Source organism: Platalea leucorodia, assembly GCF_965183815.1.
Source record: "Platalea leucorodia genome assembly, chromosome: 2".
Classification (NCBI taxonomy): domain Eukaryota; kingdom Metazoa; phylum Chordata; class Aves; order Pelecaniformes; family Threskiornithidae; genus Platalea; species Platalea leucorodia.
In genome coordinates, this window is record NC_138824.1 from 92,727,865 (window position 1) to 92,752,977 (window position 25,113).

At 42.6% G+C, this 25,113-nt stretch overlaps 1 protein-coding gene across 1 annotated transcript; it reads right to left on the reverse strand.

Moving 5' to 3' along the window:
- Nucleotides 1–1,113: 1,113 nt before the first annotated feature.
- DYNLT3 (dynein light chain Tctex-type 3) lies at nt 1,114–8,945 on the reverse strand. The gene is made up of 5 exons (XM_082304491.1): nt 8,869–8,945; nt 7,544–7,585; nt 5,518–5,641; nt 4,464–4,541; nt 1,114–3,360 (listed from the first exon to the last, which is right to left on the reverse strand). Exons 1-5 carry the CDS (start codon nt 8,896–8,898, stop codon nt 3,284–3,286), a joined length of 351 nt encoding a protein of 116 aa, XP_082160617.1. The 5' UTR covers nt 8,899–8,945; the 3' UTR covers nt 1,114–3,283.
- Between the last annotated feature and the right edge of the window lie 16,168 nt (nt 8,946–25,113).

Genomic DNA, 25,113 nt, shown 5'->3' on the forward strand with positions numbered 1-25,113 from the left:
ACCTGGTCAGATTGTACAGGAGGCAGCAAGGTACATCCCAATAATCAGGTAAGAATTGTTCATTACAGGATCTGCTGCCTGTATTAGAACAAAAACCTATTTTCTCTATATGGCAACTACTGTACTAATGCATATAGGCAACCAGTAGTTAGCGTTCTCTCTTTTATGGTGTATTTAAAATATCAGTGCTCTGACATTCATATCTAACTCCACATAGGCTAGCTACAAGCTGGGATTTCAGCGGCTTCTGTGAAGCACTTTAGATTGCATGGATCTAAATTGAACATACCCAGATTTCCTTCATCAAGTTGAGTATAATGGGAAGACAGTCATCAGAAAGGTGACGGTTACTGACGGCCACCTGGCACACAATGAAAAGGAAAGTAATGAATCTGCTCCCTTACTTTCCCTTTCACACTTTTCCATTTAGATAAGAAAATTTTTATACACCTCTCTGTATGGGAGGAGTAACAGGTGTCTTTTGTCATGAAATCAGATGTAGGAACATATAGCTCCATATATATAGGCTATGCCTTAATGCAAACTCTTCTGTCCCATTAATAAGACCCCCATTGTTAACAATAACTCAGCCCCTGATTGTAACAACTAGGACAACCTTATACTGATAGAAAACACTATTGAAATGTTGTGCATTCTCACATTCTGCAATCCATAGTTTTATCCTTGAAAAGAAACTACTTGGAAAAGCAAGAGGTGGTGTTCAGCATTCATTTTGGGAGTTATACTGAACACAAGTAGCTGTTTGTACCCACAGAGGATCAGGAATGGAAAGATGGGAAAGAAGTTAAATTCACTGGGATACGATGCGGAATGAAAATATTTTTCCCAGTGTTTCGTAATAATCTTTCTGGAGCAACGAAACCTTTAATTTGCATCATCAAGACAAGCAGTTAAGAGGAAGAGGCCCAAGTAGACATGAGGTGTGAGAAATTAGGCCGGGTCTGGGAACTAGCCTTTGACGAGGTCTTGTCTCTAAAATGCACGCACAACTGTAATAAATTTCCCAACTTCTCACTATTGTATACAAGTGAAGTAAGAGAAATATTGTTCTCAGTTCCTATCTATATCAATCAAGAACACAGGAGGCAAAAATACAACTAAGGCAGAACTTTATTTATTTTTTTTTTTTGGTAGAAAGAAAAATGAAGCAGTCATAATTAAGCAGTATTTTCTGTGTTTCTTCTGCAGCAGAACCTTCACCAAGCCTCATTAAACTGACAGTCTTACTCAGTGCATCTTATTTTCAAGTAAAGCAAAAATACCAAATGAGATTACCAATGGCTATTTGGAATCTTTCTTCTGACCACGACACCTGAACATCCATTAAAGGGGGATAACAGCCACCGCTATTTTTAATCACCCACTGCTTATGCTCTATCCATTGTATCAATCCTTTTTCCAGTTGCCACCCCACTTATTTTTTCACTTTGTGCAATCCCAACCATCAGTGAAACTACTGCGTTTTTGTCAGTTCCACAACTCAGCTCTTGGATGCTGGCACCTAGTTCAGAAACTGCTGTCCTAACGTTAAATTATTATACATTTGAAGGTCAGTACAACATACACATACACCTTCACACTACACCTGCCTGTCAGGCAAGTGCAATATTACAGTATTAATTTTATTTGCACTTAGGTAAAAGCGGAACTCTATTTGTCTGCAAAGCAAGAGATTTTGAACAGCATTGTGAATTACACATACACAAGTTCCTTCTGTAATCTCATACTAGCTATATGTATACACAATTTAAGCAATGAAATGTTTTTAGCTTGTTCTTTGTACAGGACACTTGCTACGTGCCCTAATAGTCAGTTATCCGGAAAAAAAAAAAAAAAAAAAAAAAAAGAAAAATACACCAAACAAAACTGCTTAATAGTGCTTTAATATTCATTTGTTAAAACCCAAAACAGCCTTACGGTAGCTGTTAGGTAGTTACCAGTCTCTTCCAAGGACATGCAGTAATAAAGAAAAAATTCTATCCTTAAGCAGCATCTGAGAAAACAACTTAATGTAGCTGCCACTTAGTGGCAGCAATCATTTAGGCATTTTTGGTATCGACACATCTCTTTATCATATAATTTGTGCATTAATCAACAAAAACATAGGCCCCAATCCAGCAAATACTTGCATGTGTGCAAATGCTTTTCTTCCACGTGGAATATTTCAAGTTAAGACTCATCAGATGAGCAAAGTTAAGAACTTGCATAAATCTTTACAGGAGGGGAATTCTTAGTGCTTAAAACTTCACTCTATTATTTCATAGGACTAAGATCCAATTCTAGACTTAGAGAACGCAGGAAACGCTCCTATAAAGAACAGATATGTTGCTTTAAGATACATGCTTTCAAAGCCAACAAGAGCCTCTAGAAATACGTGTGCCTTCTCTCCGAACACTTTAATCCTACTTGGGAGTAATGTGGATCCAGCCTAATTGTCTAATAGCTCCTGGCTACTGCATGAGGAATCAATAAAGTGCTTGTCACAAATTCCGCAGTCGTGGAATAAAATCAAATTTAAGTACCTTCAGGATGTTTTCAGATTTGTAAACTATGAATTAAGGGCTGATGTCTGATCCCCAGCATGTTTCCCTGAATCAATAACAAATATTATGTTCTTCATTCTGAAGATAAATTACAATTCTGCTAGGACTAGGTATATTTCACCTTTGTCCCAGTCAAGTCATCCTCTGCCTCCAGGGGAAAAACTTAACTGGATTTAATTTCAATGTAAATGTTCATGCTTGACCAAAATGTGATGCTCAGGCAATTTCACAAGCACCAGCATTCAATGGGACAGTTAGCTTTGTTTAATCAAACATGAAGCACCAGTATTGTTTACAGTATATCCACTCTACATTGTGTTCATTTGTTCCCAAATGCACCATAATCCTGAGAGATCTTGCTTGCCCTTTGACCTTTCCTTTGATTGGATGTGTTTTGTTCATCTTGAATAAAGTATCTTTGATATTAGCTTTGATATAAATTGTATTGATCTTTGTGGCATCTTCTCATTAACATACTTCTGAATATTTAAATTACTAAAACTTTCTCTTTAGATAGATACATATTTATATTTTAATTTTCTTGCTAGCTTTCAGATAATTAATCTATGAGAACTGGCTTAGACTGTATGCGCTCTGTAGAGAACTTCTGTATGCTCCTCATACAAAAACAAATAATGGTTTGAAATATTTAGCCATGTGTTTGGATGATTTTTTTTTTTTAAAGGCTTCGGTGTTGCTTATATTTATCTTCCAGTCAGCTACAGGATAATAGCAACAGCAAACACATTGACAATGCAGTTCATTGTTCGGTTTTCCCATCTCACTGTGCAGGTTCCTAGAAGAGATTAGGACAAAATAAAAACAGAATTCCAGTGTCTTTACTACATTCACTTTATCACAGCATAAATCACGGCACATTAGTATGAATAATTCAGCTGTGATTCAAGGTAAGTACTATTATGTCATCTTGGCTATAAATAGACTACGCTCTTCAAAACATTTTCATTAACTTGTACATTGTTTATTACCTAACATGAGCCTTGTATGCTTAAGACAATTTCCAGGCAAGCACAATTTCATTCTCTCTCTTTAAAAGCTGGACTTGCAAAAATCCTTGAAAATCTCATACTGAAATTGGCAAGATAATTAGACAAGAAATCAGAAAGAGGACTAGATCAAACACATTCTAGTGTATTTACTTTCTTTAATTTTTCCTCTTCTATTGTATCAATGCCTTACAAGCCAAGGAAACATGAAGATTTAACTGTACTTGTTTACTTCACTTCACTTTATGTTTTTTTTTTAACCTTGGTTGACTTTCTAACGCCATCTCTATTTTAAAGTTAAGTTTTAGTGCCCTCTTCTAAAAAGGCCTTTCTGAGTCTGTGACAGACATAAGATTATTTTAATCTTCTTTCCCCATGATACTCTGAGCGTAGGAAAAAAAATGCATTTAGAACTCATTTAGAAGCAATAAAATGCATCCAAAGCCTGGCTGATAGTTAAGCAACTGAAATACATACTGTTAGTCAAACTATTTATATTTTTCAACCAAGTTCTGTTCTCCTCCAAAGCAGCGCTGTCCCCTTACAGCAGACAGGCAGGTATGTCTAGGACTAGCCACTTGCATTTACTGCGAGCAACGTTTTACTACCTCTTCAACTGATCTGTGGTTACTGATGAGGATTAAAAGTTTTGACTCTTGTTTCAGAATGAAGGCATTTCTACTCCTGCTTCTCACAATTTACAAAGCAATTGCTCCTAATGCAGGCACTGACTGCTAACAAAATATTTCTGCTGGGATTGTGAACAGGCATCTAATTCTGGAAGCTACTGCTTCTACAATTACTTTTGAAAATGTTCAACCTAACTATGACAACTGAGCAATGAGTAACATTTCTTTAACTACAAATTTTTAATTTGACTGAGGAAACTTACCATCAGTTGTGGTATCCCAGAAGCACGAGCTTGCTGTGTGAAGACCAGCTCCACTCCTCTGCATCACCGCGCAGGTTACTGCAAGATACAGTGATAAAATCAAGGAACTAATTATTAAAGCAGAAGAGGTGAATCATCCAGGACTTCTGAACTCAAGCCTGCATTACGTTTTCAAATGGCTGGCAGGCAGCACTCAGCAAAGTCAAAACCTTTTTTGACTACCCCCTCGCCCCCAGGATTTTCCTCAAGAACATGGTATTCATTTCATGATTATTTTTACTCGCATAGAGACAACGGCTTTAACAAAATGCTTGCTAATAGGATTATGGTTTTTATCTTTTAAACTACTTAGATATGGCTTGTGTCATGTGCACCTCAGAATGGGACTGTAGGTGCTGTCCTCACAGGTACAGCAGAAGTCGCGCTTGATGAGAGCTTTTCCCCAGGAGCACTGGTTGACTGCTCTCTGAAACCACACTCTAATAACATGCAGCACTTCTACACTGACCTGCCACAGTCGTAAAACCAGCGACAATCTGAATCCAAGACTTTCAAAACAGAACAGAGTGCCAACATTTGCTATTACATCAACACTCCACATGTGGACCAAAGTGGGTTAAAATTCTACTTATTTCCATTGCCCTTCCACAGATACGCATATAAATATAATAGGACACGACTAAAGTCTTTCCAATACCTGTATTTATAGGAAGCTTAATCCTGCTAAAAATTTGATTTAAGATAAACAGAATCCATTTCCTAATCTGATATCAAAAAGTTGATACAATAGTTTTGAGTTGCTCAACAGTCAGGAAAGACTGTGTAACGTCACCTCCTGTACTAAGTTTTGCTACCATGCTTAGCCGAAGTGAAACTGCCATGGTTTTACCGCAGGTATTCCTAAAAATCTATATAAACAGAAGAGTTCAGGTATCTGCTCTGCTTTGCTTACAGTTTAAAACTTTCTACTGAATATAGCACTACATTCAGATGAACCTGTCAGCAATTATTTACTGTGATTGTATGCGGTAGAAGTATGACTGCTGGTACTTACCGATGTACTTATATGTTTTTCCAAGTTTTACCAGATGTGTCAGCGACTGTTCTACTATAGCAGCGGTCCACTGGTTGACTTTGTTGTGATTATAATCTGCCTTGCCTAAAACACTTTCTATGCACTAAAATAGAGAAAAAAAAAAAATAGTTACGGTAAACATACCTCAAAATGTAGAGGTTTAAAATGTCTCGCACAATCTGAGGAATTTTATCTGGCAATTGGATTACTTTAAATCACTTGAGCTCATCAGGTATCAGTTGCTGAATAGAAGTAAAATGAGCCTTCTTGGAAACTTATTTTTAGTACATATTTACTACATTATTACATGGAGAAAAATGAGGTTCTGACTGAACATTTCTTGTAGGAAAGACCTTAGCCATATGCTTTAAGTACCAAGTTAAGTGAATGGATCTATTTACCAGTGAAGATACTAACACACCCCACTGTTCCTAATGAGTGCCTACTCCAGCTTGGCTTTCAGAAGCTACTGTAATGGAAATGGTACTACTCGAATCAATAACGTCAGCTTGGGCTGGCCAACCTTTCAGAGCCTGCGAGCAACATACCAAAATCTTCAGAGCTAGAGTGACAATAGTGAAATGCATACCCCAGCTTAAAAAGATGAGGAAGATATGACAGTGAGATACTCAAGGATCATATCTTACAGCACAAATCTTAACTGCTTGAAAACTGCATGTTCTCCCACAGCTACAGATTGGCCAACCCTTGCTTAAACTTAAAATGATTGAACAGAAAGCCTTCTCTCTCACTGTAACTCTTAAACTGCATTCTCTAATCCTAAGAAATTCAGAATTATGTGCTGATGGATACTTCTTAAAATTGAGAAATTCAGTTAAGAAATGCACACCTGGCAAAGGTAAGTAAAATAAAACTATGTTCTCCTCTGGTTCAGTAAGATGAATCCCACACACTAACCACCCACTAACAGGCTGTGTAAGAGACTTGTGCCCCAGATCTTAAAAAGCCCAACTAGTTCTGATCACAGCATATAATGCTGGACAAAGGACTCAATGGAAACAAAGATTCACAAAACAGAATAGAAGAGCGAAGAGGGACAACAAGATCCCTTGGGGATTTCGGTCCTTCCAGAAATGGACCCAGTGCCACAACTCCTCGGCACTGGTTAAGCTTTCAATCACAGGCAGAAACACTTGGCTTTACTCCCAGAGCCTGGTGTGAAAGCAAAGAGACTCTGTCATACCGTATTTGGCCTTTCAAGGCAGGGACAGTTATATAAAGGGTTGAATTGTCATTTATCTGACATCCAAGAGCTTGCTGTTTTGTACTGGAGCAGCTCTAAAAGTCCACCCCTTTCCCTTCCAGACAGGGCAGGTGGGAAAGGACCTGCCAAGCCCCTCTAGGAATTTCTGTCTCAAAATGGTATTTCCCTGCAAAACCTGACAGCATCTGTATGCCACAGGCTCTTCATTAATCACTTTCCAGTTACTAGGTATTTAATTTAGACCATCAAGCTACTCACTTTCAGCCTGCTCGTTCTGTGTAAAAACTGGTTTTCAAAAGCATTGCTAGAATAACGAGCTTATGTAGTGCAACCTCCTGCTCGAGCCAAGGCTAACTTCCAAGTTCGATCACGTTGCTCAAGGCCTTGTCCAGTCAAGTTTTAAAAATCTGTAAGGATGGAGACTCCACAAGTTCTCCTTGCGACTTCTCTACTGATTAACTACTCTCTAGCTAGATAAAGGGAAAAAAAAATAAAATCAGAGTGAATTTCCCTTGCAACTTGTGACTGCTGCCCCTCGTCTTTCCACTGTAATGAGAATTCTGGCTCTCTCTTCTCTCATCTACCTTCTCCTTTTTAGGTAGTTGAAGACAGCAGTCAGATGAAGCTTAAAGCAGCTCCAAATGAAACTCGGTCTTTCTAAATAATAGTTTCATATATGCTTGAATTTATTTGGGATGGTCAATGAAAGTAACTGCTTTTGCTATAGTGCAAGGTAAGGTAAAGATTTGCTTTGAAATACAGCTGTTAGCTAAAACCTACCTCCTTAACTATGTTGTGCGCCTCATCAGCATTGAAGATCATCTGTAATAAAAATTAAGTATTATTATTTCTGATAGAAAAGTAAACAAATGATGCAGTTTTCCTCTAAGTAACATCTAATGATCAGGCCCCGTGTCTGATTATTTGCATTGTGTAGTCTGTTAGTATAATTCTAAAATCTTACTTTTTTCCCCAGCACCATACATATGTTATTTAGTATTGTTTTGCTAGTCACATTTCAGTGGGTCCAAAAAGCCCAGGCCTCAGTTCAATTTACACTTTCTGTAAAGATTAAATTCCACCACTGTCTACGCTTGTCATGGGAATATTCTCCAAGACAAAAAGTTAAATGGCAAATCTTTTCTTCTGGGTCTTAATCCTCGTTTTTACTGGAGTCACGGACTTACTAACCCGTGGGTAACATCTTGCTGCCAAATGGTAACACAAGGTTTCACAACCCTAGTATCGAAAAGATGGGTTTCCATCATCATTAGCTTACCCAAGTAACTTTCTCAAGTGCTGAAGAAGCGTGCAAGTTTCAATGCCTCCTAGTTTCTGCGCATTCCTACGCGCCAGCGTTTAGCTCGGCTTCCCACGGAAGCACGTGCCGTCTGCCTCTTCACATCCATCCGTTCCAAACACACGGGCACGGACAATAACGTTTCCATGACGGTTTTTTTTTAATGAAAACTGAGACCCCAAGTAAGGCCTGCTGGGGAGGGAAAGGCTCCTCAGTTCTGGCCGGCAGGGACCAGCCTGCAGCGCAGACCGGGCCTGGCACCTGGGTTTTGGTTTTTTGGTTTTGTTTGTTTGTTTGTTTGTTTGGGTTGTGTTGTTTTGTTTTGTTTTTTTCCAGGGGTGATATGAGAAAAATGGCCGCAGACTGACAGCACCGCAGCGGGCCAGCACCCCCGAGCGCCGCCTCCCCTTTCCCCTGCAGGAACTTTTAGCGAAGCGGGCGCACCGCAGCCCCGGGGCAGCGGGCAGCGGGCAGGGCCGAGCCCCCGCCCGCGCCAGAAGCCCCGCTCGGCCCCGAGGCGGGCCGCCAGCCGTCGCACCGGCCCCGGGGCTGCCCGAAGCGCCGGGGCACGGGAGGTGCCCGGGCACAGCCCGCCTGTACAACCACAGCCCTCGGCCTGCCCGGCCCGGCCCGGGCAGGGGCAGCGGCCCCGGCAGCGCTGCCCGCCCCCGCGCCGGCCTCTCGGCCGGCTCCCTCCGGCGCGGCGGAGGCAGCGCGGCGCCCGGGGACTGGGGGGCCCCGCACCCCGCCCGGGCACAGCCCACCACAGCCCCTCGCCCCGCCGGAGGGCGGCGGCGGCCCCTACCTCGTCGTTGCGGGGGTGAAACTCCTCCATGACCCCGGCCCGGGCGCGGCTGTTCCGGCGGCGGCTGCAAGTCCTGCGCGGCTCCGCCTCCGCCGGGCCGGGCGGGCGGGGCCTCCTGCGGCAGCGGCCGGCGGGCAGCGGGGACGTCCGCTGCGGGGCGGCGGTGCCTGGTGCCGGCCGGGCTGAACCGAGCCGAAAAGGGAAGCGGTGGCTGCTGGCCCTCGGCCCGGCCGGGCTGGCAGTAACCGGCTCCAGGCACCGGGGCCGCTCCTCCGCCGCCCGGTGCGGCGGGCGCAGGGCCGGCGGGCCAGGTGAGGCCGGGCCGGGCCGCGCCGCCTCTCGGTGGCGTTCGCCAGCTGTCGGCAGTGCCGGGGCAACCCTGCAGCAGGGGCTGCGGCCTGGCGTTCACAGTCCCGCGTAAAAGCGGTAAAGCATGTATTTGTAACTGTATGGCTGTATACCTGCCCTTTGCTGGACGTAGGGAACTCGCACAGGAGCGGTTCCTCCAGAGGAGCAGTAATGCCTCTGCCCGCCCCCCCGCCTTTCTTTTTCCTTCTGTTTCCAAATGAATCTGTGTCAATCATCTGACACAAAGTTGCCATTACATTTTAATAATGGCAAATTGCAATGTCAGGTTCTTTTAATTCCACTTTATTATAAAGAATTGATCCTGATACATATACATACAAAAATACATCAGATCTTCTCTCTCTGAAGTTGCCCGGGAAATAGGAAAGACACCTAGCACAAAACAATGCAGAATTTTCAAATGGTAGTTTTTGGGTTGGTTTGGTGGTTGGTTGTTTTTGTTTATTTTGGGGGAAGGTTGTGTAGATTTCTCCCCCCCCCCCCCGTGATACCTGGTATTTCTAAACCAGATGTGAGTGAGAGGACCAAGGCTGCCCCACTCCCAGTTCCAGTTTTGGTGGCACGTGTTTGGGCAGATATACGCTTACCTTACAAAAGGGTCTCTTGTTCAGTCTTAGCTGTACACTCGTGGGAAATACTCTGTTAGAAAAACATAAAAGTACAGGGGGAAGGAAAGCTAAACATTTCTATATTGCCTCGCTCTCAAACTGGCTTTCATGTTTAATATTTGCTAATGGCTATAGTAGGAGCAGACTGAACATGAAGACTAAATCTCTTTATAAGCAAGCGCAGATGGATGATGTAGTCATAGGAAAACACATGAAATATAGATCTCCTTCAGTTAAAAGTTTTTTGTGTTGTGGCCTCTGCAGTGTATTCGTGGGCTAAGCTAGGGATAAAATGGCATGTTTATTTTTAAAGAAATAAAAGCTAGTGGAAGCATGTGTTGTATGTGCATTGGCATCCCTGTAGACAGAGCTAACAGTGCTAAAATCACTTACCCTTGGATCCTGTGCATTCTTTACTCTCTGTATGTTCAGAGATCATGCATCTTTGCATCTGTAACTTTGGATGCAGTATGCTATCAAATGAAAATAGTTTCTAGACTATTTTTCATTTCTGTTTAGAAATAGTCAAAGAAATACATTCCTTGAAATATTAGCAACAATTGTCTCAGTGAATTCCATGGAAAATAGAGAGGGTTCCCGAATGACCGATGAGTGTGTGTGTGTGTAGGTCCTAATGCAAAAAAATTACCTATCCTTCCTTCCCCACTGCCCTTTACAGATAGGAAGAGAGTAGGGGCTCTGAGGAAATTCTGAGTCCATCAGGCTCAGCTCAACATCCAGAGAGTCATTAGAAAAATAGCAAAATGACAAAACAATATTAATCCAGGAAGCGTTTACAAATAAGCACTCAGCATCACCCATGAACAGCCAACACAGATTTGTCAAGAGTATATGTCAAATAATCTGATTTTATTCCTTGGTAGGACAGCTGGTTTAATGGAGGAAGAGGAAATAAATAGTAGGTGTGTTATTTTGTAGTAAATGTGTCTTTTTGTGCTCTCCCATATAAGAATATATCATCTAGGGAAAAAGTAACCAATCATTCCTAATAAAGGATTATCAAAGTAGGAGGAATAAACGCAAGAAGATGGGGTGGTTTTTTGCCCCAAGAGCTAATCAGTATTATTCACAATAACTGGAATAATGGAATTAAAATGGTGCTTATAAAAGCTTTTTAATGACAGCATGTCAAAAGAATTTACAAGCACATTGAATGACAGGATCAAAATTAAAAATATTGAATAGGTTGGAGAAATCAACAGGAAGAAATTTCATAAAAAATATAAAGTACTGTCCATAAAACCAGGACATCAAATGCACAAATACAAAATGGGGACTAATTGCCTAGGCAGTAGTGCTGCAGAAAAAAATACGGAATTACAATAAATAGGAGCCTGAGTATGACATTATAAATAACTAAATACATCGAAGAATACCGTGAAGGGCACAGCAGGCAGTTATGTTGTTCTGCTTCGTGTTGATCAGGCATCGAATGTAACTTTCAGCCCGGTGTGATGGTGGGACAAAGAGAGAAAAGTAATTCTTCCTGAAGGCAGCAAGACCGAAAGGAAGCTTAGAAAATGTGATTTGTGGAGGAACCGCATTTGTTTTATATCCATTGCCCAGTCTTCCTTGTAGATGTCTCAGACTGTGTAGCAATTTACTGAAAAAGGTGATTAATGAGCCAATGTATGATGAAAGGCAGGACAAGAAATAATGGCTTTAATTTGAACTCAGGGAGATTTATGTTAAATATTAGGGAGAAAAAAATCCAAGTATAAGAGTAATAAAGCACTGAAGCAGACCTCGTTTGAAATCACCTTCACTGGATCAATAACACATTAGATAAGATGTGCCAGGCATCCAGCTAGTCTTCAGAGAGGAGGAGGTATTAAATCATCTTTTGAGATAGATTTAGACTTAAATTTATTCAACTTTCACAACTATTGAGTGGTTATTTTCCTTTTTTTCCTAACAGATTCACTTTTTATCTAATTTCAATAATGAAAATCACCAATATTTTTCCTTTTTTCTCCTGAGAATGACTAATGCTACTACTGATTTCACAAGAGCAATGCTAAATTGTAACAGGTAGCCAGTACACTTCTTTTCAAGGGGAGTTACCTGATAACATTGCTTAATTCTTTATTACACTCCTGTGAATTGTAAACTGGAAAATGCAAATGGTTGGCAGTATAATTAATTCTGTGAATTGTAATAGGAAATGCAAAAAGTGGTGAAAGAGGTGGCTCAGAAATACAACCCTAGATTTGAAAGAGCTGTAGGCTTTCATCATTCAAATGCAGAACAGGAGCTCTTAAAAAGACAGAGAATAAACAGAGCAGCTCAAATCATTTGTTGATTAAAAACCAAATATTTGAAGAGGATTTGGCATACTGAAGAGGTGGCAGCCTGTGCAGGCTGTGCAGATCCTCCGCTGCTTGAGCAGAGGCAGTAAAAAATGTGAATACTAATGCAGCTAAAATAGTATGCCTCCTCTCTCACTTTTTCCTTTAAACTGTTGTAAACATTTAAAACCTTTATGTCTACCTTAAACTGTTGAATACAAAATCAGTCAAATTCTGGTATTTAATTTTTCTGGCTTAGTTCCTAAGCTACGTGTGGCCAGATGCTGGAGGAAGGATCGGCGTGTGCTGCGCTTGTTCTTGCTCCCTTCCTACGCAGTCACTGCTCATTACCACAGGGAACGGAGTGGTGGATTAGATGGACCCTTGGGCTAATCAATGTGGCAGCTTTTGTGTTGGCCAGACCAGGGATGCTTGGCCCTAGCAGAGGTTTTAATGATTTGCTTTTCTGTTTTTTTTTTTTCCTGAGAGTTGTTTTACTGTTAACTGCAGTGACTTGCTAGAACTTCTTTGAAGAGCTGAATGCCCACTCAACAATTGTTTAAAAAATTCTTAGTGAATTGTCAGACACATCGCTATTTCCATAGCTACAAATGGTCTGTCACAGCGGATTTTGTATTTTTGGAATCTTCACAGTACTGGAAAATCACCTTGCGATCATGAGTGAGAACCGGGCCTGTGCAAGTGGCTTATCCCAGCCCCGTGGAACAAAGCATGGAGCCGCAATTGCTGCTACCGCACCCGCGCGGTGCTGCCTTCCGTCCGTGCGGCTGCTGAGAGCAGGGCGTTTGCTCCGTCCCGAACTGGAGTGGCTGTATTGCAGGTGCACGCTGGCTTCCTTAGAGGCTGATGTGATTTGGCAGGTGAGCTTCGTGATACGACAATGTACGCGGTCGATTTTAGGGTTAACCTTGACCAGCTGCCACTGTTAAATGCCCTAAATATTTAGTGTCTGTACTCAGTGTTTAAGACATACAAGGTGGAATAATCTTCCAGTGCTAGTAAGTTTGCATAGCACCCACTGCAGTGGCTTACCCACTTAAATGATCCAAAACATTAACATTAGTGTTATGACATCTGTTAAATTAATAAATAGGAAGTTTTAATTCTGTTTCACGATTAATATTACTTGGATTTTTATAATGTTATTTTCTGTAAGCATAGCTTACATGATGTGTTTGAAATGAGAATGAAGCAACAATATTTTACTCAAATTAGATCTCTTCTAACTATATAGAATTTTCTGATGCTACACATTTTTAAAACATGCGATGAAACCATAATTGGTAAAAGCAAATGATCTAATGAAATCTCTTCAAAGGAACAAACTAAAAGTGTATGCTTACTTGCACTATGCATTAAGTGGTGCTTTGATTTATGTGGTTTGTCTTTGAAAGTATGGTACTATAAGCCTTAGAAAGAATAAGAATTAGTTCCTTTCTTAATGTGTCGATATGCAAAATGTTCTATTTTTTATATATCATTAGGTAGTACATTTTATTTTTAGAAAGTCTAGCACCTTTATACTCTAGAAGAAGAAAATAAAAAAAAACTTATTTGGCAAGGAGACCATCCAAAGAGCAAATGTTGGAAGAGTTTTATGAAAACTCACCCAAACAGGTCCAATTATAATCTCTGGAAAACTGTTTGCACGGTTTTAGAGTAAGTTTGTTAGAGGTCACCATCATTATTTAATTAAAAATTCTATTTGTACTGAATATGCTTTTTTATAAAGGCTTATCACAAACTAATGCTGCAGCCATTCTAATATGGAAAGTCAGAAGCTGGTTCCAGCTTGCTCCAAAACAGACCCGCTGCTGCCCAAAGACAGGCCCATCAGCCAAGCTGGTGGTGCCTCTGTGATAACCTGTTTAAGAAAGGGTAAAAAATACTGTGCAGGAACGATGAGAGAGAGGAGTGAGAAAAAACATGAGAGAAACAGGCCTGCAGACACCAAGGTCGGTGAAGAAGGAGGGGGAGGAGGTGCTCCAGCTGCCAGAGCAGAGATTCCCCTGCAGCCCCTGGAGGAGACCATGGTGAGGCAGGCTGTCCCTCTGCAGCCCATGGAGGACCACGCCAGAGCAGATATCCACACTGCAGCCCGTGGAGGACCCCACGCCAGAGCAGGCGGGCATGCCCTGACGGAAGCTGCAGCCCATGGAGAGCCCGTGCAGGAGCAGGCCCCTGGCAGGAGCTGTGGCCTGTGGAGAGGAACAGTTCATGAAGGACTGCACCCCCTGGAGAAGGATCCATGCTGGAGCAGTTCCTGAAGAACTGCAGCCCATGGGAAGGAGCCACATTGGAGAAGTTCGTGAAGGTCTGTACCCCATGTGAGGGACCCCACGCTGGAGGAGGGGAAAAGAGTGAGGAGGAAGGAGCAGCAGAGAGGAGCTGTGATGGACTGACCGCAGCCCCGGTTCCTCATCCCCCTGTGCTGCTCAGTGGGGAGGAGGTAGAAGAGTTGGGAATGAAGGCGTGAAGTTGACCCTGGGAAGAAGAGAGGGTTGGAGGGAAGGTGGTTTTAGTTTTGTTCTCGTTTCTCAGCATCCTACTCTATTTTTAACTGGCAATAGATTAAATTAATTTTCCCCACGTTGAGTCTGTTTTGCCCATGACAGTAGTTGGTGAGTGATCGCCCTGTCTTTATCCTGACCCACGAGCTTTTCCATATTATTTTCCCTCCCTGCCCTGAGGAGGGGGAGCAATGGGGAGGCTGGGTGGGGGCCTGGCAGCCGGCCAGGGTCAGCCCAGCACCCCTACCACCCGCAGGTTGCGGCGGTCAGGGCTCCCTGTGTACGCCTGGAAGCGCCACGTTTCTCCAAACCGCTCGCTGTGCTCTGTAAGTGTTACAGAATAACTGTCAGCGTGGTGTTATTCGGGAATACTCAGCAATTAGGGACACAAAAAAGGCAGGAGGGTGGAAGGTATTATTTGAAGGCCTTTGAATATCAGCTTTCTTAGAGCATGAGAGGAAGATACGTGTGCTGTTTATCATTTGTTCCACTTCAGTCATTTTTCTCATGATTTGATAAATACAAAACAGCAACAGCAGGAACAGCTAAAGAGCAGAAGGATGAAGCAAAGACCTAGCACAGGTGATATGACTAGGCATTCTCCATCCTATGTCTTTTTTTGCTTGTTCTGGAAGTGATGCCTGTGTTCCAGTAAGACAAGGAAATGAGAATGTATCTAACCAGTCAAAGGCAAGGGACACTATATTTAGGACATATTCCTAATTTTTTACATCTATTATAAAGCATTATTGGGTATTAACATCTTTTTTGACCAATTATAGCTGTAAGTCTGAATTTAGAAATTCAATATGTAATTGTGTGTATGAGTGGAAAAGACTTGGTTTCCCAAGTAAATCAAATGAGCATTACAGAATATATTTTACTTTTCCAAAAATGTTAACAAAACAAAGTGCAAGGCAATTTAGCGGGAATTGCTAGTGACCAAAATCCAAAAATAAATACCTTAAGGAAAATAAATTGCACGAGTTTATTCCCTTTTTTTTTTTAAACAGAAATTGGCTGGGTTCAGTTTGGAATGGTTCCATATCTATTTGTTCAAAATTTATTGAATGACTTCCTCCTACAAATCAAAATTCACCACAGATGGTTCATGAACAATGTGTGATCCCTACATAGCAATTCTCAATTGCTATTTCGTTTACTGAGGTACATGGGTAACCTTTGAAACCAGAGAACTAGAAATAAATAAAGTTTTAGTGAGGCTCTTCATATGACTATGAAGGCTCATAAATTTGAATGAATTCTGTGACAACTGTTTTATTTGTCAAGATTTCTGAAAACGGTAATGTGTGGAAAAGAAAATGACCTTCAGTGAGCTTATTGAGTAAACATCTGAGCGTACCAAGGCTGCCTGGTCACACGTTTCTAACTCCTCATTTGCTCCTGTTAAATGTATTAAATAATATCTTAAAATGCACGCAATACGGTGTTGTTTTAAATGTTATTCAAGCAGTCATCATAATGCTGCTGTAAGATTATAAATTATGATGACTGCTTGTGTCCAAAAACTCCTACAACATGCATGTTTGAAGACGACAGGTTTTATGATATATAAACATTTAAGTAAAAATAAGGACTGCTTAAAAAAGTATTTGTTTAAAAACATCTAGTCTATGAATTTTGTTATTGTGTACTATACATTAAAACCTCTTAATTTAAGTCTTTTATAATTTAGAAATGCTGCAGTATCAGCTGCTAAAAGCAGGCACATTGCTATCCTTTCCTCGAATGCAAGCCCTTAAGTGCATGAAAGTTAAATAAAACATGTGGTTCTTTACCATGACCAGAGCACTTATCTTTTAAGCTATTATTTGCTTTACTGAGGTGAAAATAACCATTCTAGGACTGGGATGCATTCCTGACATTGTTCTTAATACAGCTGATCAATATAAAATGCCATACCACGAGATGTTGAATTAAAAACTGGCAAGAGTGTTACATGGATGCATTTATATTTTGGCGATCTTATTTTTTTCTTGGTGTTTGGAAAAAAAACCAAACACACATTACTTTTAAGGTGGAGCAAACAGCACAAGACAGCGGAGCTGACGTGAAGGCTCAGTGCCAGCATGTGGAGTGGTCCAGCCCCTCTCCCCTCAATTTCCTTCCTCAGCAGCACAACCCTGCCTTCCCTGGCAGAGGCTCCGGTCCTCCACCGACTCCTCACCCCGGGGATGTGCCTCACTAAATCAGCAGCAACAAAAACTGAGTAACTTGCTGCTCATTTTCTGTACTGGCTTGCTAAGAGGTCCGACAGGCAGCAGAGCAAGGGAGAGGGCTGGACACCACTGAGGAATAGAGAAAAAAGTAGTAAACAGCAGGTTATTAGACAAACGTAGCCTTTTAACCATACATGAGCTCATTTTCCCCAGGTATTGAAAGAATTTTTTTTTAATAATCTTTTTTATATAGCAGTTGTCTATCTATACCTGTACTAGGAGCTACTGTTACGCAGCAAGAAATCTTAATGATCCTTGCCTGTCACAGTCCTGCTTTAAGGCAACGAACATTTATGCCAGCTAAAAGGGAAGAGACATTGAATGTCCCTTTCCATCATTCTGGCTGAAGCAATAAAAACCATTGTCCAAAGCACTGTCCAACATACCACAGAAAAGCACAAAAAGAAACTAATTTTTTGGACTAACGGGCTTCTCTGAACTGGAAATATGGGGACTAGCAGTCGTCTTCCTGTGCTAAGGGAGGGAAAGCCGGCACAGAGATGTGATTGTGCCCTAAGGACTCTAAAAAGCAGAGTTTACTTTGGAAAAACGTGCTTACTACAAAGAGAAAACTGGATGTCTGCATAGAAAAGTGCTTATAGAAAGTATTATCTTTCTACAGTGTTCAAGGCAGCACAGTTGGGCTGTGTTTGTAAGTCACTTAAACCGTGTTGAAGAAACAGTTCATTCAAGACGACAGCTTTTCTCTTAGCAAAAATCACTTTATAAGGCTACAACTGTGAACAAGTGCATTGAGCAAAACATAATGCAAATGAAAGAAAGACAAATTAGTGACTCGTGCCATGTCATTGAGTTTTCCAAAGGGGGAACAATTCTTTTATAAAATAAATGGAAGTATTTTTTGCTGTGAAGATGTAAGTTTGCTGCCTTAGTTATTTTTCCAAATCCTGTTTCAAATGCAGAATGCAGCTTCTCCCTTCCTAAGCTGTGTTTCTTGTCAAGGACAAGTTGAACCAATTTGTCTGAGCTAAAATGTCCTTTCGGTTTCTGACCAGAATGGAAAGCATTGGCATTATAAAGCCTGCTTTAAATGTTTGGCGTTGGTGTTAACAAATATGTTTGCTTGCAGCAGAATACTTTCATAGATCAAAGACAAATTTGAGGATCAGTTTGTACACCCTGTTAATCCAGTGCACAAACCCTGTATTTTTATAGACTCATTTTCTGGTTGGCATGTATTTGTACAGTAAATCAAGATGATGCAAAGACATTGGTGAAACATCTTGACCCTGAAGTAGTTCAGTGACAGCAAACAGAGGAGATGGAAGAGTTTTGCCTGAAACCCTAGAAATTTTTGCAAGCTGCGTATTATTGGCAGGCTCTAAGGGCCCTGTGTAGGCATTTTCAGCCAAAGTAACTATAGTCATCTTGTAGAGTTTTAGGGAGGTTTTGTTAGAAGAAATGGCATAACTCTTCACAGCTCCAGCAAAAATGTTGAGGTTAAGTGTGAGAAAAAATAATTAATGAGCTAGGAAAAGACTGTTTCTGCTCATTCTCTACTGTGGGGAATTTTAGGGGTGTTTTGTTTTATTTCCTCTGAATCTTCTAAAAAGTCCTAAATCTTGTCGACTGACAGACGATCACTAACATTTAGGTGACTTGAGCTATCTTCTTGACGAACCTCACAAATTTTATATATAGGAAATCAACTGGTTTCATGAAATGTTTCTGTATTTTGTAGAGGCCATTACAATTCTTTGCAATAAAACATTTGTGGAAAATAAATACAGATATTTTACTGATGGATTTGATAATTGATGGAACTGTCGCTAGCTATTTTGAAGTAAGACAGTAATTCTAGAAAGTACCTCAGTACATTTAGGATGAAATTATATGTTGTGCTCCTGGTTTATGCTTTGCAGGTGCATCATACATGTTCAAGTTCTTTTACTCATTCCTTCAGTGTTGCCTCAAGGAACACTTCTCGATGTCCTGCTGTGGAACACAGGGCACTTGGATGTTAACATTTCTTTATGCAGCATTTCGTTCTACAGCTTTCACTCACTTTGCATAGTTCTTGCTTGTGCAAAGAATGCCATCACTGACACCAAAATAATTGTCTAAGCAAATAGTACCCACAGTAATGGGGGCTGTAAGAGCATTCCCTTAGCTTGCATGAGTTCATTCTAGGCAGTCATTCAAATATTGGCTTAACATAGCAGAGTGAGACGCCAATAAGTGCATTCTCTTATTCTTTTTCTTTTAAATGTACTAAAGAAAAGCAGAACCAAGTAAATAGATCCTCGTTTTATGATGCAAGAAAGAGAAGTACAAATGTGTTGCTGCATTTGATACATCTCTAAGTCTGCTTTTAACTTCTCCTTTAAAAAGAACAGGAGACACTGTAATTGCCCTGAAAAGCTTTTTGTAAATACCTGCTTTTCTAAACCTTTTCACTGGCTGAAACAGAAATGGCCTTGTCTCAGAACAGCTAATGACATCGGTTCCCCCTTTTTCATTTCTAAGCCTCTGACATATAATTTTCCTGTTCATGTAGTAACCAACATTAAGAAAAACCGTAAATGATTGCCTTTTCAAAATGTTGCCCTCTTGTACAAGAGAAAGCTTCATTCTTCTTGTACAGTATTTTCTGCATACTCATCCTGCTTTTGATGTCACTTGTTCTGTATGGAGAGGAAGAGAGGCTAAAACGACAGTGAATAACTGGAATGAAGCCTGAAAAATATTACTTACTTTTCTCTCAGGGGTAAGTTTCCTGGCTTTGTAATAAGAAAACCTCTTCATGTCACATAAGTAAAAATGGTGTGGCAAGTAAGCTCAGGGAAAAGAACCTCTGACTTGCAACTGACCCAATACAATTGTTAGAAACACAAAACCCAAATCCTAAGAAAAGCCGGTGGGCCTGGGTCGCATGGGTACTTGGTTGCACTGATCTCATGAATGTTGATGATGCACAGTGAAAAAAACATAGTTGACAGGCTTATGTCGAGTTCCAACAAACCCCATATGTCACATACTCATCAAGTAGGAATTGTGACAGAACAGTCTCAAACGAAATTTAATATGTTTTAATAAAATTAAAACAGCAGGTATAACACCATTGATTGAATAAATCCATCTTCTTTCAAGACGGAGTGCTGAATGAGCTGATGAATGGTTTAAAGAAACAGTAGTGCTATTGCTTCTGCAGCAGTTACCGTCTTTCTTCTTGAAATGTTGGTTTGCCTTATTATTGATTAGTGCATCAAAACAGGCATTTTTTCAAAACATGAATTTGACTTTTTTTCCCCTTTTAACTGGCAGTGGAGAGAAGCACATCAGTATCACAAGCCACATTAAAATTTGAACAGGAAGCCTTTTTACAGAGATGCCCAAAAGTTCTTCATTTAAAATGCAGAACATACAAGATCTGAAACACTGAAAAAAATACACAGAAGTAGGACACTTCTATTGAAGTAGCTTCCGTAACTTTCTGACTGATGGAAGGCCTTGCTGAAGCCTCTGATTTTTTTATTAAGACCTCCAGCAAGTGACAGCTCAAAACCTTGAGCAATGAGAGTTAGTAAAAGGCACACTCCTCTCTCGTCACTATGGCTGCAGTTACCCTTCTGGAAAATAGCCCAGGGACGGCTCAACTGGACGATGGGAACTTGCATATCTCAGCCTCCTTGACAAAGCTTTCTTTTACAATTTTGTTCTCAAAACCTGCTCCTAGCACCTGTGTTATTTAGGAGTGAAATGTAAATAGTTATCCCACAGCAGCTCTTGCTGTTAACAGCTATGGGTGTTTATCAAAAAAAAAAACTCTTTTCTATTTCATGCTGCATGATTTCTTACTCAAAACCTTTTGGTTTAGCAAACTGCATCAATAGCCTAGTTTTCTGATATTTACTGATAGATTAGGTTAAGGTGAGGAGAAATAAAAGCTTGCGGAGCACTCTGTAATGCTACCTGAAATGAAAGCAAACTAGGTTTTGTTCATTAACGTTATTGAACTGAACTCTGTGTAATTTGTGCAAGCTCTTCACCTTTGGAAGATGTTGTGGCTGTGTGGACCAGGATATCAATAGATGTTTAAGTTCCTTGATTTCTGGTGCGCGGAGTTAGCAGTTCCATACCCAGAGAAGAAAACCAACTGGAAAACCGCATCCCAGAGGACAAGAGAGTTGCGGTGGCACTCTGGAAAAGGACCATGAGTACTAGGAGTCATTCCTGATAAAGCTGCAGCCTGGGACCATAGCGGGGTAATTCTTTACGGTGATGCAGGTGTTCCTTCGGCTGGGGCTGCACGGCTAGAAGGCGCGTCCCCTGGGTGGTGGATAGGGGATCCCTCTCTGGAGGGTGCACCGGATAAAATTGAAGAAGGTGCCGCAAACCAACGCAGCCTAAGGGGAGGCCACCCTGACAGAAAAACCACTGGCCCTCCAAGTCATGGGGGTTGGGCAGGAGGCCAACTACCTCCTCCCGGAAAAAAAAAAAAAAAAAAAAAGTTGCAGAAATGACGAGCATCAGAAATGATGGAGAAAATCGGTAATGAAGTGAGGAGGAGGAGATGGAGCTGGATCGGTCGTGTCCTGAGGGGGAAACCGACGGAAGACTGCGCTGTGGCCCTTGACTCCAGAGCACGCAGCCGCGGACCGATCGAAGTGGAAGAACGATGTTCGCGCCTTGTGTGCCTCCTGGCACTGAGAGAATTCAGATCAGATGCAGGTGTTGCTGATGGAGATTGCAGTCGCCAAAGAAATGACAGCAAGAATACTTTACCTTTGTTCTAAACAGGCCACAGGCTTCTGTAATCCTGATTTATAAAGCCCTCGGTTCATGTGGTCTGTTAGGGATCACAAAGGGTGCTTAATAAATACAGATTGGTATAGGGCAGTGCTACCAAAATAACATGGGGCCTCCAGTCTCTAAGAGCGGCTGCTTTCTATCCCAACAGAAACACAAAAGGTCGGTGATGTTTCTCAGAAATTCTCCTTGTACTTGGGCGTCCTGGTTGGTAATGCTCTATCTGAGCTCTCGGGCTGCTACACAGATACGAGCCCTTCCTTCTACCAGCCCCCCAAGCAACATTTATAAGATGAAACTGTAAAAAAACACATAAATCTGAAGCTGTTGTTTTAATACTTAAAACTAAATCATGCATTACAGAATATATTCACCTCCATATCTTTTTTGACAATAATTTACACTGTTTTAGAGACCAATGCGTTATTCTGGTAATTACAAACGACAGACCGGAGCATTTAATTTAGAGCACATCCCTTCAACAGCTTTTCCTGAACAAGTCAAAGCATGATGTGAGTATAACATGTAGCAAACTCAAGTGACCCTTCAAAGGGGTTGTATTCAGATACTAACCAAGTAAACACTGCACCTCCTGAGTATAAACCTCCCAACACATGCATCATTTGGAATAATACAAGCACTGCAGTTTCTTAAAAATGCAACGCTAGGAATTTAAAGGTAACACGTAACATTACATTGCTATTGTGCAAAACCTGCCATTTTTATGCTAAAATTTTATGTGCGAAAGCCGAGCAGGAGATTTTGGTTGCATGCATTGGAATTTTTTGAAAGTGATAAAATTAGACCAGTTTTAAAGTCAGTTACAGCTGTGAAAAAGAAAAGCTTTTAAGTATTTTCATGTGGCCTACTTCTGTTTACTGCACCAGTTTCAAAAACATATTTTAACATGTTAGGAAATGCACATAAGCGCTAATTAGTTTCTTATCTTTCTTAGACACCTGCTATGCGAGCTCTTCAGGTGCCCGAGGATGCCTGTGAGGGTGAATGAATCATTCAATTCATCTGGATGAATCAAGGTGCTGTTTTGCTTGGTTACTTATGAAATTTGGAATATTTTGTAACACTTGTAGCTATTTGATAAATCTAGCTCGTTTGAACCATTGAAAGTGATAGAATCATAGAATCGTTTAGGTTGGAAGAGACCTTTAAGATCATCAAGTCCCCTACTAAACCATGTCTCTAAGCACTGCATCTAAGACCTATTGTACGTAGCTGTAAGGAGGACAGCTAGGACAAGTGCCTTTTATTGTACGCTTACATACTGTTTTACCCTTTGGACGCTTCCCTCGCCCAGTGCACAGAACAGATACAGCTACTGCTTCCTAATGGTTGAAAAATCGTAAAACTGTAAAGTAAATACCTTTTTCCCCCTTCCAAGCCCATTCTGAGAAATCACTGACTCGCCTCCTGAGCTGCTAGCTCCGCGCAGCTACAGCACCGCCGGAACCGAGGAGGTGATGTTACGGGGATGCGCACCCTTCCCCCGCCCCGTCGGAGGGGGACCCGCGCTGGCGGGCAGTGCCCCACGGCAGGCGGGGCCCCCCAGACGGGCGGGCAGCCCTCTGCCCCGAGGGGGAGCGGCCCGGGAGGGGAGAGGGGCCGCCGGGTAGGCGTCCCCGCCCGGCCCCGCTCCGCCGGCTGCTCCGCCCCGCTCCCCGCAGCGGCGGGCGGCGGCTCCCGCCCCGCATCCCCCGGCGAGGGGCGCTGCCGGAGGGCGGCCGCTGCCGAGCGGCGGTGGGGCTCGCCCAGCGGCAGCCGGAGAGGTACGGGGGGACGCCCGCGGGGCGGAGGCGGCGGCTCCGCTGCCGGCGGGGACGGCTGGGCGGGGAGGCGCCCCCGGGCGCGGCGGGAGCCCTGGGCTGCGGGCGGAGAGCGGTGCCGCGGGCGGGGAAGGGGCCAGGGGCCGGGCTGGCTGCCGCGGGGCTGCCGCTGCGGGCGTCCGAGCGAGTCTGCCCCGACCCTGCGGGCGTGCGAGCGAGTGCGGGTCTGCTGCGCTCCCCGCCGGGGCCGGCAGCTGAGCCCCGCGGCGGCGGGAGCGGGACTTCACCTCCCGGCTCCATCCAGCTGCCGAGTTGGCAGCAGCAGCCCGCGGCGGCGGGGATGCTGCTGCTCGTAGGTGTCTCTCTTCTCCTGCCGATGTTCCTGGTAAGTCCCTCTTTCTTAACAGCAGCCGTGCGGGGTATTTTTCTCCCCGTGAGAAGGACTCGGAGGAGGGAGCCGGCGGAGGGCGAGTGCCGCGGCCGGGGGACGGCGCCGGGCTCGTCCGGCCGCCGGGCTGCGCCGGCCCGGCCCCCCCCCCCGAGAGCCGCTGCTGCTGGCCTTCGTAACCTGGCCGGAGGCGCTGGCACCCTTGGCCGGGTTTTATTTTGTAACGCTTTCTACCATACGTTACTATGAAAATTGAAGGTGGAGGATGTTGCCCGTCAGCCGTGCCGTTCGTGGTTACTGTCCGGGGGGGACGGCCGGGAACGGGCGCTTCGTTGTCCGCTCCCTCACCCGGCGGGCGAGCGGCTCTGCGGCGCTCGGGGAAGGTCAGCGCTCGCTGGGTGCCGCCTAAATTCTTCCTCCAGGTCTTTGCTTTAAAAAATACAGCCTACTCGTTATTAAATATAATAACGTATAACTTAAATGTTATTATATGACTATACAAAGAAAGGAGTAAACGATGGAGACTGAGAACCACTTATATAAAGTAGTTTGGGTTACTTGGTAGTTACTGAGTACAGCTAGCCAATGTGCATTTCAGCATACCAAAAGCGGAGTCATACCACAAGGAACAGTTAGTTGGGGATTCTGCACCCCAGAGTTAGTGATTTTTGGAAAGCCTTGGGAGGGTCGATGGGCGGTCAGCCAGCTGAATGTGAGAAGATAGAGGAGCAGGTGGGAAAATGACCTGTGAGGTGCACAGGTGTTACTGGTTTGCTGTATGCACTTCAGGTGAGAGATTTGTGTGCAAGGTGCAGCCCACTGCGGTACATAACACATTTAAAAGCCCCTTGCTGTAAAACCACTCAGAGCATATGTTGTCTTGAGTGGATCCAAAAGAAAGAAAGAAGTGATTGGATCATTGCCTAGAAACGTCAAGGTGAGGAATGGGCTCTTTGCTCAAGAGAGAAAAGGTTTAACAACATCCAGTGTTGGAAATTTGAAGTTGGACATACTGAGACTAGACAGAGGGTGCAGTTTTTTAAAATAACAGCACTCATTAGACTAGTAAGTTCTTAAAGTTTTTCATCATTAAAAAAACTTTAAACCAAGGATGTTTTTTCTAAAGGCAGGTCTATTTTTAACTGGACTTAGTATGGGGAAATCTTACGGGCTGTATCTAGGGGAGGCTGGAACAGGTGATCATAATGAACTCTTATTGCCTCTATTAGGCATATAATCAGGAAAGCTG